Source organism: Terrapene carolina, unplaced genomic scaffold (genome assembly GCF_002925995.2).
Source record: "Terrapene carolina triunguis isolate 2854851 unplaced genomic scaffold, T_m_triunguis-2.0 Scaffold197, whole genome shotgun sequence".
Lineage (NCBI taxonomy): Eukaryota > Metazoa > Chordata > Testudines > Emydidae > Terrapene > Terrapene triunguis.
In genome coordinates, this window is record NW_020664548.1 from 986,498 (window position 1) to 1,005,522 (window position 19,025).

Here is a 19,025-nt window from a genome sequence, read left to right on the forward strand (position 1 = left end):
TGGGGTCAGATCATTGCAATAAAGGACAGGCCTGCTAAGACAGCAAAGTATGTTGGCTAAGGAAGAAAGAACAGATCAAGATCAACACACAGGCTGGAGGGGGAAGTGAGACACTATACAAGACCTAAGCCCTGCACTCAAAGTAACGAGGAGTGTGACTGATTTCCAGACGCTCTGAAAGACTTTCCCAGTGACTGATGAATCCCCATGAGCTCTGGTGATGCATATAATCCAATACTCTCTGAATGTCCCCCCGCACACACACACACACACCGCAAACAACAACAACAAAAGGGGTCAGTACAAATTGCTATGTGTGTCATGTACAAAAGGGGACCCATGTCGAGATGACTGGAGCATTATCTCTGCATGCCAGGCCCATGTTGGGCTGTTAGCAGCAATTAATACAACAGGCAGGGGAAGGGGAAAACAAAAAGTTATTTGGATTCGCTAGCCATGAAGGACTCCAGGGGAAACAACAGCTTAATGATTTCACTGCCAGCCAGGAGCTGGGCGGTTGGACCAGGCTGGCAGCCTTAAAGGGACGCTGTCAAGACAGACATCATGGGCCACATCCCCACCTGCTGTAAATGGATGTAGCTCCATTGCCCGGAAAGGGTCAGATTGATTCCCCCAGCTGGTTTAAATGGATTGAATTCCATTGTTGCCCAGGGCCCTGAACCCCAGCTGGTATCAATCAATGTACGTTAGCTGCTGGTCTGACTCTACAGGCCACTTTCTGCTCATGCTTACCCCACTGCAAATCCCGATTCATTCCCTTAAAGTCAAGGGGCCTGATTCTCCTCTCACCAGTGTAACTCCATCCACTCCAGTTTCACCTACACCAGTGAAAGCAAGAGCAGACTCGATAGATTTATAGCAGTGTAACTGAGAGCAAAGTTTGCCCACCGGGACCAAACTTGTGCTTGGTGGCACTCCCCATTGAGCTCAGGGATTCATTTGGCCCTGTATTGCTAATAACTCCTTAGTCGACCCAGATGAAAGGATTTTAAAGCTGTAACTAAAGAATCCCTTACGTTCTGGAACACTGTTTGCATCCACTCCATTTGGGGCAGCTGCGCTGGTCAACTACATTTGCATTCAGAATCCTTAGGCCAAATCCTCAACTCGTATAAATCAGTGTAGCGCCGCTGACCTTTTTCTCTGTTGACTTGGGGTGGCCAAGACGGGGCATGCTGTTCAAGGAGAGCGCATGCAATTATGGGATTGTCAGTATTATTTTGTCTCCCACGCCGTACCTCTGCTAACATTCGGTTTGCTTCTTTGAGCACCGCTGTGCCTTGAGCAGAGGTTGTCATTGTGCTAGCCACAACGATGCCCTGGTCTTTTTCCTGAGTGGTTACAGTTGCATTTAAGACTCAGCAAAGTGTGGGACTAGTTCAAGCTATTCCCTCTAGCACACATCACCTTGCATTTGTCTCCTCTGGATTTCATCTCCTAGCCTGCTGGCCTTTCACCTAGCTTTATAAGAGCCCTCTGAAACTCCCCACTGTCCTCTCTAGCCTTGATCAACATCAGTAACTTTGTCCCCCCTTCCTGTTCGCCTCCTTTTCCAGATCAATGATAAATATATTAAACAACACTGGACCTAGCACAGAACCTTGAGGCACCTTGCTGGTAACCTTCTGCCATACTGGAAATTGACCACTAATTGCTAGCCTTTGTTCCCTGTCTCTTAGCCTGTTTCTGATCCGCGACTTTGCTTCCCACTCCGGGACAACTTAGCTTCCTTAATAGCCTCTTGGCAGGAACTTTGTCCGAGGCTTTTAAAAAGTTATATCTTCCAATTCTCCCTTATCCACTGTTTTGACGACACACTCAAAGAACTCAGACCCCTCTCTGGCATAGGGCCTTCTGGATCATGACCAGCCCCCTTGAGTCGAATGTTGAAGCAAATAGGCAGCCAGGGCAGAGATCGGGGTGCTGGTGTCTTGTACTCAGAGTGACTCAGCCCACAGAGATGAGCTGCTGCGGTTGCTGCATTGAGCCAGTCGAAGCTGGCCTGGGCTCTTTTCAAGTGCAACCCGGAAGACTGTGCATTGAGTTGATCCAGCCTGGGGGTTATAAAGGACTGGAACACTGCCGTGAGGTCAGCCAAGTCACAGCCTGCGGATGAATCGGAGATGAAACAAACCACATTACGGGCCAGTCCAAGGGGATCCAAGAGCTGCACTGAATCCAGTAGAATACCAAGGCTGCAAAGCCTCTGAGTGACTTACCAAGAACAGGTGCCGCCCACTCTTCCAGAGCAGGGGTTCTCAACCCAACATCCTGAACTGGTGCCAGGGGGTCATGACCACCATGCCCCTCCCACATTGTTAAATGGGAGCATGATCCTGGCTAGATGGGGAGGGGTGTGTCCCCCTGTATGGAAAAAGTGGAGAACCATTGCTCTAGGGAATGTGTCCGTGGTTAAAGCAGGAGACCTGGGTTCTGTTCCCAACTCTGCAGCCTGGCTCTGCGCCTCAGTTTCCCCACCTGTACAATGGGAATAAAATCCTGACCTACCTCCCAAGGGGAGCATGAAACTGGATTAATTAAAGGGAGGGCCACAGAGGGAGCCTATGGGAGAGCTGGGAATGGCACCCCAGCTATATCTACCACCCGTATATTTGTGTGGTGACCGCGTGGTTCAGAGCCGCCTTACCTAGGGGCCTGAGATCTTTTGATGTGCCTGCCTACATCATCCTCTATGTATCCAATAAGTGCTGGCTGCACCCAAGGAGGCGGGAGAGCAAAGGATCCCATCTCTGATCCCATCCCAGACCATGATGTAGTTTAGAGTAGCCTCAGGGATACTCTAAATTAGATCAGGCCCTCCCAAGGGTCATTAATGCAGCCGGGGATCATTGTACCAAAAAGGCACCCCAGCTATGCCCCTTCCTTCTGGCCACTTCCCTTGGGCCAGAGCCTTGGAAGGGGGTAGCCAAGCCAGTTAAGCAGGAATGGCACCAAGAGGCCACACAGCAACCCAGCCACTGGGAACATTCAAACAGCCATGTCCTCTATTTTTACCTGTCTCAGCCCTGTTCTCCTTCCCCTCCCCCTCCCCTGTGCTCTCTTCACTCAGCCCAAGCCCCTTGTCTGGCTGCCGCCCCATCCCATTCTGCCCTGCTCCCTTGCCAGTCCCAGGGCCTTTCTCCAGGTTGCACTCCCCTCCGCAACCCTATCTGCCATACCATCTCCCGCCTTCCACAAACCATCCTTTTCCAGGGGGCTCGAAGCTATGAGCCTCTTAAACCTTTACACACAGAGAACATTAGAAACAAACAGCAACAAAATGATGTTGCCTCCAAGCCATGAACACCAGCCTCCTAAGGGCTTGAGCTAAAGCCCACTGACTTCAATAGGAGTCTTCCCATTGGCTCCAATGGAGTCTAGATCCAAACCTAAGTGACTGCATAATCCCCCTGCACTCTTCTTGGTCACGGAGTCATAGATTTTAAGGCTAGAAGGAAGCATTGTGTCTGACCACCTGCAGAACACAAGTCACATCACTTCCCTGAATTAATTCCTGCTTTAGGCCCAATAGCAGCAGTTAAACGAAAATAGTCTTTTAGGAAAAACATCCAATCTGGATTTTAAAACTTCCAGCGTTGGAGAATTCTCCACAAACCCTGCTAAGTTGTGCCAATGGCTAATTCCCCTCCCTGCTAAAAAAAATTCCACCTTATCGCTAGTCTGAATTTGCCTTGCTTCAGCTCCCAGCCATTAGCTCAGCTCCCATAGTCCCCATCGCCTGGCCAACTGCACAGCGCCCATCTCTGGTGCTGCTAATCCGCTGCCTGTCACCAGCACTCAATTCACTTTAAACGCTGCAGAGTAGTCAGATGGCCTCAGATCTAGTGTAAATGGGTGCAACACATGGGAGGTCAAATGGGGACACAGGCATGGTAGGAGGTTGAGCCAGGGGAGCTAATAAGTGGAACAAATAGTTAAATCTCCACTGGATGCTTTTACATGGATACCCATCCATCAAATCCTTTGCATCATTACCCCTCTGAACCCACCCCTTAGACATTCTATCTTGGGGCTCTGGTGATATGGACAAGCCACGCGAGAGTCCCTTTCATGATCCCATTGACAGAACAAGGAGCAATGGTCTCAAGTTGCAGTGGGGGAGGTTTAGGTTGGATATTAGGAAAAACTTTTTCACTAGGAGGGTGGTGAAGCACTGGAATGGGTTACCTAGGGAGGTGGTGGAATCACCATCCTTAGAGGTTTTTAAGGCCCGGCTTGACAAAGCCCTGGCTGGGATGATTTAGTTGGGGATTGGTGCTGCTTTGAGCAGGGGGTTGGACTAGATGACCTCCTGAGGTCCCTTCCAACCCTGATATTCTATGATTCATTTCACCAAGAGCCCTTGTGCAACAAACAAGTGGCCACTTTTATCCTCTTCTCTTCGTCTGTGAAAGCAAATGTGATAAACAGAGAAATTTACAATGACTCTGCTCTTCGGCTTCTGCCTTATCGGAACAGGAAATTGTCTCATTCTTTAGCTCCTCTGTTATTGCTATTTCTGTAATCCGCCGGGATCTGCAGGGATAAGAGGCTCCTTTGAGAAAGGGCTCGGGGACTTGTTATAACAATATGCCGCCTCCATCCAAAGTTGTAGACACAGGGTGAGAGGGGGAAAAAAAAAAGGGTAAAATAAAATTGAGATCTCATCTGACTCCTTCAGTAGAAAACAATGAGCCAGCTTGGCTCGCGTAACTCCGATGGGACTTGAGCACAGATGCTTTGAGGAAGCATCTAGGGTTTAATCTCAGCCACCGGCAGCAAAACACTTTTTGTGTGCGTGCATACCTCCCCTACCCCCCCCCCCCATGAAGCCATTTTAAGGAGGCATCCTTAGATCTGGGGGGTGCTATATTATTTGTGTTGTGGTAGCACCTAGAGGCCTCATCTAAGATCAGGGCTCCACTGTGCAAGGCACTGTTCGTACACCCCTCCTAAGAGATGGTCCCCTACCCCAATGAGTTTACAATCAGAACAGATGAAGGATTATCATCCCCAGAGGCACATGAATGCTAAGTGATGTGCCCAAGGTCACACAGGGAACCCATGGCAGAGCTAAGAACTGAACCCCTGTTTCCCAGGCCGGCACTGTAACCTCAAAGCCATCCTTTCTCTCAGCTTCCTCCTTTGATGGTAGTAGACTCCAGTTCCACCATCTATACCTGCAACGGAGGGCCCAAGGTTGAAATAGCATTCTCAGTAAGCCTTGGTTTAGCGTGCAGAATGGCAGAGGCCTAGATCCACAGGCAGATGGGCAGAGGGCTAAGGTGCGATAGCAGCAGCTGCTCCGCACAGGTGGTATGTATGAGCACTGGGTGTAGCTGGGGAACCCAAAGAGTCACACGGCCAGGCAGGGCAGAGCAGAGAGCTGTGAGGCACAGGCTCCAGGTTCACGTGCTGTTAGACAGATGCAAAGATAAGAAGGAAAGAACTTCTTTGTTTAAACACAAGCTCCTGTGGAGAAGAGCTCGCCGGCCGTCACTCCGAACTTGAACAGAACTCCACGACTCCGGGGGGCGGCCAAAAAAGCTTCATTAACATTTTTTGCCCAGTTGGGCCCAGGAGTGTGCAGAAGACTGGTCTACGCACGTCTTCCGCCCCCAGCTGCAGAGCAAAAAGAGATGCAGGGCCCGGTTTCCCACCTGGGTGTAACGGTGGAGAAAGCAGAGATCCCGGGGTGGAGGCGAGAGGAGACTCAGGCCCCTCGGACATTTGGAAATGCGCAGGGAAGTGCTGGTGCAGCATCTGAAATTCAAAGTGCTTTATCTGAGGAAGCAAAGGGAATGTCGGCCCCTGCCGGGATTTAGCTGTGAAATTAAAGCATGGGCAGAGGGACTGTCAAAGAGATGCCAATTTTGACCATCTTCCGACTGGGATTGTCGAATGGAAACTAAGGGAGTTAGGCACTCTGTCTTCCTTCATCTCCTGTGGAAATATCAAGTTAGTCTCCCTCCATCCATACCAAGCAGGTGCGTCCCAGAGCCGACCGTCCCCAGCAGGGGAGCGCACACATGAAGGAAACTGTTCTCTTACAGGTCAGTGGCTGCAGAGGGAGTGGGTACACTTTGACGAGAAGGGCGGCTGTGTTGCCTCCAAAGGGAGCTGGGAACAGCACGGTGCTAGCCTCTAATCGGCTCGTTAGCAGCCTGAGTGCTGAGGAGCCCGGCACGGTACAAGCCCCGAAAGGGAGGCGAGCCTTATTGTCGAATTGCTACTTGACAGCCAGCTTTTGGCAGCCCTAAATTATCCCATGACAAGCGGCAGCGAGGAGGTGAGCAACCTTGCGCATAATCTACAATCATTATCATTTCCATCTTTATTACCCACAGTGTGCCGAGCACATTACGGCAGCTTTAAGGGAGCTTTTGTTTTGCAATAATTCCTTAAGAAACCTGCTTTCTTGTTAGTATCTCCCCTGCCAGCTCATCAAAATGGAAATGCTGCTCAAGGCTCCATTTATTTTCTTTAATTCGCCTTCCTACTTTTAACCGGAGCAGCTGGGCTTGGTAGCAAATCTCACCTCTGGAACCTGGCGCTGGAAGGTTTCAATAGCAGGCTCTGGTGCCCTGGTAGGTGTCATCTCCTCAGGAGGGATGTTTAACCACATGCACCAGAGAAAAGGATCTCCATTGAAGAGCTCATGGCAGGTTTCAAAAGGACTGCAGGGACAAGCCCGGTGCCCAGAGCTGGCACTCCTCCGCGATGTAACAGGTTCTAACGTCCAAGCCTTCAAGGAGCCGCTACTGAGTTCAAGGCGCCACTGTGTCTCCCTACACAAGTGTTACTCCACCACGACAGCTGGCGCAAAGGCAGACAGGAGGGCACGTTCTGGCACTTCTCTGAGCGCAGGCTCTGGATCAAGGGAAATTCCTCCACCGGCCCAGTCTGGTGCAACAACCACCACCAGCAACTCCCAGAAAGTACCTGCAGAAGCCTCTGCAATGGGGGGGTGGACGTAGCACGTCATGGCACGTGCAACATCTTCAGAAGATCACACGGAGCTGGGAGAGCAGAGACCAGAGCGGGGAGTGGAGCAGGTGGACCCTGCAGTAAAAATCAGTGAGGGTGACAGCAATGTGAAGGGAGGAGCAGGGCTGAATCTATTACCTATTACACCCCTGCCTACCATCTCCAGCTCTGGGAAGTGCCCTGAGATACTATCGGGCACAAGAGGCACCGAGAAAAGACCAAGTCTGATTAAGCTTCCCACTCCTGCAAGAGGGAATCCAAGATGGCAGCCAGGATGGAAGAAAGCAAGATGGGAAGGGCTCATCGGTTACAGATTTCAGAGGGACGAGAGCATAAAGGTTCATTGTCACAGACCGCAAAGCTGGGGCAGGGAGCGTTAGTGGTGGTAACTTTGAAACTGGACTTCTTTTCTGGCTGGGAGAGGGAATTTGGTCAGCTCCATGGACAGAGATTTTCTTTATCAAATTCAGGATGCTCATTCTCACTTCATTACAAAGGAGGTTTCTTTAGAGCTGACTTTATGATGAGAAAGTTGATACCATCAATAGAGAAATACACAGATGCCATAGACAGATAGATACTATACAGAAACCATCCACAGAAGCTGTGGACAGACATCCAGATAGACAGACACCATCATAGACAGAAACCTTAGACACACAGATACTATATTACATGTACACACACCATCTATAGGTAGATAGATACCTAGACATATAGATAGATACTATCGATAGACACAGACACCTAGACTAGCCAGACAGATGCCATTGACAGACACCATACAGATACCACCGATAGATGCTACAGACAGACAGACAGGCACCTAGATAGCTAGACAGACAGATAATTACAATCTCAATCTCAATTTTTCATTTTTGATAGCATTTCTCACCCACACTGCTGACACAGTGACACTCCTAGAGGATAATAGGCACCCAGAGTCATAGACACAGCTATTGAAAATGTGACACTCCACTACAGAGAAGAATTCTAGGTTTCTAGTATCATGCAGGGTAGAGCGAATGCTGATCAGTGCCTCCTTTTTGATATCCCTCCCACCGCACATAGTACTGCTCAATGACGTGAATAACCATTGGTTATTGCAGTACATCATAGTACTGGAGTTAAAGATGAGCAACCCAGCTTAGATCGTCTCCCCAAGATGAACAGAGCAGAATATCGGAAGCAACACACACTTTCGTAAGGAACAATACTCTTCGTTAACCACGCTCCTTTGGGAATATGATTCCTAACACTGGTCTGTCTGTATTACGGCTGAGGATCTGGCCCAACTTGCTTCTATCTACACTGACTGCACAGTTGCCTTTAACATCATGTTAGTCAGCAGGACTCCTTGGAGTCATGGCCTGACACCACGTAATTTGCTACTGTAGACAAGGGCCAGGAGTGATGGTGCCTGGCGCAAGAGGGTTACGTTTTCCGCTCGCCCTGTTCCCTGCTACGAGATGCGCTCTCTCTCTCCCCCACCACAGCCAAGCGGAGGAATTTGTCACAGGAGCTTGTGTTGCCAAAACACGCAGGTGTTAATTAAAATCACAGCAACCCAGTAATCGAGAGAGAAGCAGCAGAGTCAAGGGGCTGTTTTTCTTTTCCTCGTTGTCTCTCTCCCCAGATCTCCTGGGCTGGTAATGCCGAGAGTGTCGCTGTTATGCAACTTCCCTGTTTTTCAGTGAGTTTACTGCTGGGCAGAGGCGCCCGACTGGCAACCCTGGAGCCCTCTGTTTATACACAGGGCGTGGGTGGTGGCATGGCAAGCTTCCCGGGCGCACCCTGTGCCTTGAAACTATCCAGTGAATCAGATGGGGGTGCTTATTGCACAGAAGTTGGGGTGGGGGGGAGGGGAGAAGGGAGGATGAATGGAAGCAGAAGAGGACAAGGCAGAGAGGAGGTAGATCCAGGTTCTGCTCCCACTGTCTCCTGGCGTGACCTCGGCCAAGTCACTTAGGGTCTGGCTCCACTTCCAGCTGGAGATGTCAATCCCAGCTTGAGGAGACGCACTAGCTCTGATCGAGCTAGCCTGCTAAAAAGAGGGGTAGCCACGGTGGGCTGAGCAGCAGGAGGGGCTAGCCGCCCCAAGCGGGATCCCATCCAACAGGCTGGCGTGTATTTGGGGTAGCTCACCCCTTCTTCTCCCAGGGCTACCCTTCGGTTTCTAGCACAGCAGCTCACTCAGAGCGAATGCGGGCGTGTCTCCTCAAGCCGGAAGGGACACCTCCAGCTCCCGGTGCGGACGCAGCCTAAATCTCTCGCTGCCTCAGTTCCCCATCTGTACAACCAGGAGAACGGTCCTTCTTTGGTCTGTCTTGTCCATTTCGATTTTCAGCTTTCACAGAGAGACAGTCCCTGCCCTGGGGGTATATACAGGACCCGGCACAACGGGGCTAGGCACCAGCAGAACACAAACAAGTCAGCCCAGTTAGCGGGCAGAGAAGAGGAGCTAAGGGTCTCATTCTCATCTCCCATTTGAAGAGAGTGAGGGGAGACCGGGCTCCATGGGTGCATCCATTCCTTGACCTGTCTGTTGAGGCTGCCAGTCACAAGGGTAGCTACTGAAAAGCTTTCGACGCTGGGCTGAGCCCTGACTATTTGCACTTGTGCTGGAGGGTTATGAGATCCTTTGGGCATGGGAGGCGGCATATTTCCAATGCCCCACACTTAGTGTTAGGAGGACATAGCTCACCTCCAGGCTGAGCTTAATACCTGCCAAACGGGACAGTATTTACCTACTGTAGGCTGGGAATCTCCCCAGGATTCCCAGCAGAACCACCAGCCATTAGCTGTGTTTCCAGAAATGAGGTTACTCTAGGGCTGAGGCAATGGGGGGCAGCCAGAACACGTGTAGCAGCAAGACACCTGGCCCCCTTACAGCTTCTGCTCAGAGCCTGGCAACGGCAGCAGTCACCAACAGCGGCACATCCCATTTCTCAGCACCAGGGACGTTAACAACAGTCCGGGAGATGTTGAGACACCCCCACCCCCCGAGAGGCTCAAGCTGTAGCAGCTCATCCTTTTAGCTCTGGAGATCCCCAGCTCAATCCCCACTGTGTCAGCCAAGATGGCGGCCGTCACACGAGTGGGGGCTCATCCGGCCGGAGAGGGGGACCTATAACACACGTTCACCAGTGATGAACCAGTCCATCCGGAGGGCATGTATAGGTTGGGTAGGGGGGCCTTTGCATCTGGCTTTGGTCAGTGTTAGGGCAGTGGGGTATATTATGGGCACTGCCAATAACTACGGGGGTGAGGGCACAGCCATGAACCATCTGGGAGATCTCCCACCCATGCCCACTTTGTCTGAACACAACAGCAGCCAGACTCCAGATTTGCTGGGATGCTCAGGCTGGGGAGAGGGTTGCGATACCCATCGATTGTGGAGCAGGAATCTTCAGGTGCCAGGGAGAACTGTGCCTGACTATCTCACTCTCCCAGGCTCTGCCTCCGTCAGACTCCCTGCATCCTGGGCCAGGGTCCTGTGTGCGACAACGTTAGCCAGCCCAGCCCAGTAGGACCCACACTGCCTGCCTTTCAACACAGCCTTGTCTGACAGGGAGGAGATGGGCGGGGGGATGAGAGAGAGAGAATATTGGGGAAGAGAAAGTAATAAAGAGAGACACACAGGGAGAAGGAAACGGGGGGAGTGAAAGAAGAGCACAAGAAAGATGGAGTGAAAGACAGAAGGTGCCAGGGGGAAAAGAAGACAGAGCAAGAGGGAGAACCAGCAAAGGCAGCGAGTTCACTCTAGTCTGGCAGGTCTCCAGTGGGAGGGGGAGCTCCCTTACCCACTGAGATCCCGAATCCAGAAGGCTCACAGGGGGAAACCATCACACCTCTCTCTGGACATGTTGCTCCCTGCACCGTGCGTTCTTATCCTGTTACCTTCCAGCAAAGCGGGGGAGATGGGGCATGAACCAAAACCACAGGCTCCCCCCCCCGCCCCCTCCCTCTTACCTTTTCCGCCGACTGTGACGTCCCAAAAAATATGGGGATGAAGGCTAACCAGACGATGCAGGTCGTGTACATGGTGAACCCGATGGGTTTGGCTTCATTAAAGGTCTCCGGAACCCCGCGGGTCTTAATGGCGTACACAGTGCACGTCACCATGAGGAGCATGCTGTACCCGAGCAAACAGATGAGGGACAGGTCGGAAATGTCACATTTGAGGATACCCCGGGCAAAGAGGGGGTCCGTAGTCCGCTGGTCCTCATAGTCAATGATGGAGTGAGAGGGATCCACAATGAACCAGATGCAGACGCCCATCAGCTGCAGAGAGATGAGGCTGAAGGTGATGACCAGCTGGGAGGCGGGGCTGATGAAGCGCGGGGCGCTCACCGACTTCTTGCCCTGCTCGAAGATGCGGTAGATGCGGTTGGTCTTGGTGAGCAGGGCCGCGTAGCTGATGCTCATGCCCAGCCCCAGGAAGATACGCCGCAGCGAGCAGGTGCCCATGCCGGGTTCGGCGATCATCAGGAAGGTGGTGGCGTAGCAGAGGAAGATGCCAGTCAGCAGCACGTAGCTGAGCTCCCGCCCCGAGGCCTTGACGATGGGCGTGTCGTTGTAGCGCACGAACGTCACCACCACAAAGAGGGTGGCGATGATGCCCATGAGGGCGATGAAGACGGGCACCACGGCCCAGGGCGAGCTCCATTCCAGCTTCACGATGGGGATGGGGACGCAGCTGGTGTGGTTCTCATCAGGGTGCTCGTTAAAGCGGCACATCTTGCAGTGGAACTCGTCCAGCTGGTACTGGTAGCCGTCGCAGCGCTCGCAGTGCCAGCAGCACGGGATGCCCTTCACCAGCTTCTTCCTCTCGCCCGGCTTGCACGGCTGGCTGCAGATGGAGCTGGGGAGCTGGTGGGCCCCCCCAGGCCAGTGCATGCGCTCTATCTGCGGGAAGAGAGAGGAGAGGCCTCGCTGATCAACAAGGAACTCAGCCCTTTGAGTGTACAAGGGGCTGGTAACACTGACTTGCTCTAAGCACAGTGTGGGCAAGTGCTGGGTGAGCTTGCCTCAGTCACTGGTAGCCTAAGGGCTTGTCTACTTGGGGAGTTTAAACAGGATTAAGGCAAGTTAAAATCGAGTTAGTCCACTTTATCATTTGTGTGCCTGCAATGCCACTGAAAACTACTTTGGCAGTCTCCCAACGGCTACCCCACACTGCTTTGTGGGCGACCTTTACTGATCTCCCCTGCTCGGGGGTCAAGTTGACCGGATGTCCCCTCCCCAATATGTATGATGGGATGATGCTACATTTTGTCCATTAGCTCCTGGATTCAAATAAACGACAACAGTTGTGATAATACCCAAGAAGCCCTATAGCATGCTTCGAGCGGCCGCGTGGAGCCATGCCGAGATGCTGGATCCCATCAGGAGCTGGGAAGAAGCGTGATGCTGGAAGCTCTCATGTCAGCCACTGCAATAAAGACCTTTTTGTGGACATTGCTGGGCAGATGACCGCGAGGGGCTATGGCCGGGATGCCGAACAGCGCTAGATGAAGAGCAAACAGCTCAGGAGAATATACGTTAAAACAAGAGATGACAGGAAAAGGTTCGGTGGGAAACATGCAACTGGTCCATTTTTTGAGGAGCTGGACAGGACTTTGCATAATTACGTGACCACTCAACCCAGGCAGATAGTGGAGCCTCCTGCTCACTAACACCCCCTTTCCCCTCCAAGGATAACCAGCAAGACTCATCGGAGGATGAGCTCAAAGAGGCCAATGAAGAGATCTCCCTGGAAAGCCAGGATCTCTTCGGGACCAAGTACCCTGATGCCAGCCATGTAGAAGACAAGCCATTTCTGCCCTGCAGCAATCAACCCCAATTCCTAGGCAGCGCAGCCCAGACCGGAACTGAGGAGGCTGATCCTACGGCGGGAACCTCAGCATGTACATTTTAATTATTATTATTTTTTAAATAATGAAATATTTAAATTTTCATGTATTATGAGGATGCCATCCTACCGTGCTAGCTTCCGTTCCAGGCGCCCCATGGCCACCGCCATTGTAGGCAGGTGTGAGGGAGAAGCCTTTCTGAAGCGGAGGTCCATGCCTCCCTCCGTTGATCCACATTTTCTGTTCGGGTCCCTGGCTCCCCTTTCCAAAATGGCGGCTCTGCTGGCTGGGCTATCAACCTCCATCTCATGCTAAAGCCCCAACTATTGCCTGTTCTCAGACCCACATTTTAGAGGGCACATGCCCATACCTATTTTCTTTTCCCCTTCCCTCAGTTGTCCTGCATGGCAAACGCCTGCCCTCCCCCTCACACCCTGTCTGCCAGTTCAAAATGGCGGCCGGCAACATGGTGCAGCTGTGGCCTCTACCCCATCACCACCTGTGGCAGATTTGCTTAATGCCTAGGGAGGTTGTAGAATCTCCATCACTGGAGATTTTTAAGAGCAGGTTAGACAAACGCTGGTCAGGGGTGGTCGAGATAATACTTAGTCCTGCCACAAGTGCAGGGGACTGGACTAGATGACCTCTCGAGGTCCCTTCCAGTCCTTTGATTCTATAATGGAAACACCCCTGTGTGTGACAGGAGACTGTGGTTACAGCAAAAGAAGCTAGTGTTCTCACTTTACGTGAGATAGACATGAGCATGCAATGCTCATAATGTCTAGACAAAAATTGAGAATTTTCCAACCTTAGATTTTGCTTTATTGCCCCTGCAGACTGGGTGAAAGTGCAGAGGAAAACAGATAGGCTTTTGCAATGATTGCCTGAAGCATTCACTGTTCCCGGTCTTCCTGTACGTAAGCCTGTGAAAAGCCACAAAGAGCTTTTCTATCCCCACAGCAAAGCTGTTTCACTGTAAGAATGCACGTTACAGGGCATTTTTACCTCAGTGGCAAGCTCAGCTTTTGTCTAGACATTATGAGGATTGGCAGCACAGCCATTCCCTCAGGATAACTCCCAACTCCTGTCCACTCCTGTAGCATTTCCAGGGGACCTTCTCAGGGAATAACTTCCCAGCATATCTCGTTGGTTGGGCCTTCATCTTCTTAAATAAAGCCATTCTCTGCCTTTTAGGCCTGGTCTACACTACAAAACTTAGGTCGGCGGAAGCAGCCTTAAGTTGACCTAATAATGTATGCATCTACACTACCAGCTCCCTTCCGCCGACCTAAGTTGCCTGTAACATTGTCTTCTGTACTCCACATCCGCAAGAGATATAGCACTTAATTCAATGTTGATGGGTCGACAGAGAGGTAGTGTAGATGCAGCACTAGTCATCTGCCTCAGGATATCATCCAGAGTCAGCACAGCCTAAAAGGGAGGTATCCAGCTGGCCCCCATGTTCACCCGCTAATCCCTCTGATGCTACATAAGCACCTCCGAGGCAAAACCAACCCGGGAACATAATTCCTGACCACAACCCCATTAAATCCTCCTCCCCCAGCCACCAAGATACAAAGCCGAACAGACAAAAATCCCAGTGCACACACCATTTACCATCTCCGAGGTTCCCCAAGCCTGAGAAGAATCGCAGGGAGGTAAAGCCAGAAATAGATACAACCCCTCCCCCCTACACACACACATACTGTCACAGCCTCTCTAGAATACAAACAATAACCATTTATGATATGTTTACTACTCCCACATCCCTGGCACCTGCCCTGGCCAAGCCTCCAAGGACAGGGGCCATCAATGGCTGAGTGTCTGGCCAATATCAGGGGAGGGGAAACTCCTGATGAAAAGTTCACGGATATCACTGCAGAGCCCCCAAACTCCTGTACACAGCAGAGAGGTGAAGGCAGTATCTGAGGATGGAGAGGGAAGCAGACAAGGACGTCTCCAGGGAGGTCACTGCAGTGGCCAAGGAGAGCGTGGCAGTTGCCAGGGAAAGCATCGTCATGGCCAAAGACAGTCTAGAAAGACAGAGGGAAATGGAGAGGTAACTGCTGGAAATGATACAAAGCTAAAATGCCCGGCTGCCGCATGGGTTACTATTTAGGCAGCAGGCACTGCAGTACTGCAAACCAGCACCCCAGCCACATTATGCAGCCCCTGGGCAATACGGGCCTGTGGCAACAACAACAACTCATCCCACCATGCCACCAAATCATGCTCCCAGAGAGGCCATTCCCTTCACAGACCCTAGCCCAGGGCACTAAGAACCGCGGCAACTGGAACCACAGCTCTTCTGAGCCCTCTATCGCCCCTGGTAACATCAAGCCTTGGCTCTCCGCTCCAGAAGGTCCATGAACCAGAAGAGGCAGAGCGAAGGGGTATACTCACCTATGGCTTTAAGCCCCAACGCCACCCCTTGCATTGTGCCCTGTTGTGTGCTGTTGCACCTTGCTGCTCCGTTTTGCGGCTGGTTTAATGAAATGGTTCCTTGTCGCTAGAGAATAGACTGCTTTTTAATGTGTCATTTAATAATTAAAAGCCATTGTTTTATTATCGTTTCAGTTCAAGGTTCATTTCTCTTTGTTACATAATAGATTGTTTAATAATAAAAACCTGGAAAACATTTTTGGTAAGGAGCTGACTGTTCCTTTTCCACAGAAAGCCCTTAAGTTTGCACTAATTCATAAGGTTTTACAACACCACGCAGGCAAAGACACAAGATACAATAGGGACTGCCACAACGTTGCACTCCCAGGGCTCATAAACTCTGAACTGCTCAAAAACCTCCCAACTCTCCCTCGCCCCAGGTTAACAGCTGGATGTGCAGCTACACAATTTCAGGCCTGAGACTCAGAATAAGAGCAACCTGACAACACTGCCCCGGCTGCTTCTATTTTGTATTTACACCTACTGGCTGCTGCGGAATACAATGTGTTGCTATAACCTTTGAAATGTTTGTTTTTAATTCTGCTTCCAAACTAGTCCACCAAGAGCACCATCTCCCTTTCAAACTGCCAAACGCACACTCTGTTGCCGTTCTGCTGTTACTGAGGCAGTAGTTAAATAGCTCCTTCCTTCTGTCCAAGCAGCCTGCAAATGGCTTCATTAGCCAGGGAAGCAGAGGATGAACCGGAGGAAATGTCCACGCCATTAATGTCCGTCATGTTCTTGGGGGCAACCAGCCCTTTCTCCGTTAAGATAAATTAAGCTGAGTTCCAAAATCTCCTAGCATTGGGATCCCTTGCAGAACATCCTGCGTTTATGTCCGCAAATCTACCACCAAATCTTCCTGGTGGGCAACCAGCCTGTGGAGCACCCTGGAGAAATATCCCTTTGTGTTTATGAATTCTGAACCCTGAGTGGGGGTAGAGCAAACAATAGGCACCTGGGTCCCATCAGTTGCCCCAGTACAGTTTGGGAACCCACGTGTGCAAAGCCATCAATAAACTCCTGACCATTACCAAGCTTCAGAACCCGGTGCTACAATCTCTCTTCCACGGCTTCACACACCTGCATGACAATAACCCCAATGGTCAATCTCCCCACACCATACTGGTGCACTATGGACCCGTTGCATTTGGGGGCAGCCAGCTTCCAGATGCCAGTGGTGACCCGCTTCTCCATGGGTACGGGGCCCCGCATGTTGGTATGCTGCTACTGCAGCTCCCGGGGTTAGTTCAGCACATATCTTGAAAATGGTTGCCAAGTTCTCCATCCTGAAATTCTCTCACAACTTCCTGTTAGCTCAGAACAAACTTCCCCCACCAATCCCAAGTCCCAAAGCGTCGCTGCATGCTGTGAAGCTGCTCCAGGAATCAGTCCTGTACTATCACTTGCTTGGTGTCTTCCTCTGTTTCTTCATTCTCACCCTGATTCCACATCACTGAAAAGTCTCCTGCTGCTGGAGGAGCTGCTACTGTGACATCAACTGGTCGCTGGTTCAGTAGGCGAAGTCCAAAGCCAAATTTATCCGGCTTTGAGTGCTGAAATACCCCGCAAGTGGCCACTGCATATTCAAGGTTGCCTACATAGTGGCATGGAGCATTGTTAGGTCCATGCTGGCCAGCAGAACTTCAAAAATGGCACTAGCCCCCCCAGAAAGAAAGAAAGTACGGGGTGGAGACAGATGAATCATGGGATTTTTTTTAATGTGAATTTACCTGGCTGCCGCTCCGCATCCCACTATTCACAGTGAAAAAAATCCCAGAATGCACACTGCTCCGCAGTGAAGCAAAGGACCATGGGATACCACGTCCTGAGTCTGCAGCAAACCACCACCACAGATACACAGTGACATGCATTGATAGAGGGCACACCATCCTGTGTGTACGCTGCTACTGCAGCTTGCGTACTGCGCGTGAACTGACGCACATCAAAAAGCTGCAGATTAAATCCCCCAAGTAGACAAGCCCTAAGCAGGGCCAGCTCCAGGCACCAGCTTACCAAGCAGGTGCTTGGGTTGGCCACTCCGGAGAGGGGCGGCACATCCAGCTGTTCGGCAGTAATTCAGCGGACGGTCCCTCACTCCTGCTCGGAGCGAAGGACCTTCCACTGAATTGCCGCTGCAGATCGCAATCGCGGCTTTTTTTTGTTTGTTTGTTTTTGTTTGGCTGCTTGCGGCGGCCAAATTCCTAGAGCCGGCCCTGGCCCTAAGATAGGCAAGACTCCAGGTCCCCAGAATGGCAATGCTAGTGCATTCATCTCCTAGCACACACCTGTCTGCTCACCATGACAGAAAACTGTGTGAGAGGGTGGAGATCTGAGGTCCAAATGATCTCAGCCGTCACAGAGGGCTAATGGGCTCACATGGGCGTAATCACTGAAAACGCAGGCTCTAGGCAGGGAATTATTCCCTCAAGACGGGTCAAGCATCTTCTATTCTGAGCGGGCAGCTTGACAGGGTCAGAACCCAATACTTCCTACCCTTCACTTACAGTCAGTAGAAGGACTGACTACCTCACAGGCATAGTTTGACTTCTGTATTTGGAGGGGCAGCTCCAGTCAGACCAATGGAGGGGGTGGGCAAATTCCATGCCTGCTGGAGGCTTGTAGTTTGAGGACAATGCCCACCTGCCTCCCACCCCAAACTACACCCATGGACTATCCATGTTACCCACTTAGCTCACGCCTACACTTCAAGCTGGATGTGTGATCCCCAGCTCAAGGAGACATACCCGCGCTAGCTCTGATTGAGACAACATGCTAAAAATAAAGCGTAGCTGCAGCAGCACAAGCAGTGGGCGGTTCTAGCCTCCCCACGTACGATCCCATCTGCAACTGTAGGGATGTACTCAGTGCGGCTAGCCCCTCCTGCTGTGGCTACAGTCTATTTTTAGCATGCTAGCTCAATCAGAGCTTGCACAGGTATGTCTCCTTGAGCTGGGAATCATCCCAGATCAAAGTACAGGCAATGCCTTAAGTAGGGTGACCAGATGTCCCGTTTTTAAAGGGACAGTCCCGTTTTTGGGGACTTTTTCTTATTTAGGCCCCCCCATCCCCTGTCCCGTTTTTTCACAGTTGCTATCTGGTCACCTTAGCCCTAAGACACCTCTTGGGGCATGGATAAGAAGAAAGAGCCCTGCAGTTCAGGAGGCAAGACTACACACATGAGCAAAATGGCCCCTCAGCAAAGCCAGTCAGGAATTTTTTGGCAAAACATTTTTCCATCAGCAAATACTGATTCATCAAGGCTGAAACTCTTTGTGGGGAAGAGTCAGTTTCAACTAATTTCCTGTTTCGAAAAGAGTTGGGAAAAAAAGTAGATTTGAAATTGGGGAAATGTCTGTTTAGACATTCTTGAAACCCAAAAAAGTTCCATTTTTCCATTTGAAATGACTTCTCCTTTGAAATTTTAAGTTACTTTAAAGAAAAAAATAAAAAGGCAAAATCAAATCAAAATGTTTCCACTGACCTTATCCAATTTTTTTTTTAATTTTCAGTTCATGAACATTTTCAAGATTTTGACTTTTTGTCCAAATGTGCAAATGAGAAATTGTTTTTGGAATTCCAAAAACATTCTCATGGGGCAGGAAAACGTTCTCCTGTCCAGATCTACCCATAATGTTGCCGGAGCGACTAGCATTTGAAAAACAGGGGAAAAGATTAAATTGTTGCCTGAAAACCTATTCTTGGCTGCGATGATAGGAT

General features: G+C 50.8%; 1 protein-coding gene across 1 annotated transcript in view; it reads right to left on the reverse strand.

The window, feature by feature from the left end:
* Nucleotides 1-19,025, reverse strand: part of LOC112106108 (metabotropic glutamate receptor 4) — a 178,142-nt gene that overhangs the window by 6,188 nt on the left and 152,929 nt on the right. The window contains exon 8 of the mRNA XM_024199166.2: nt 10,981-11,916. Coding sequence (XP_024054934.2) covers nt 10,981-11,916 — 936 coding nt within the window. The remainder of the gene's footprint in view (nt 1-10,980; nt 11,917-19,025) is intronic.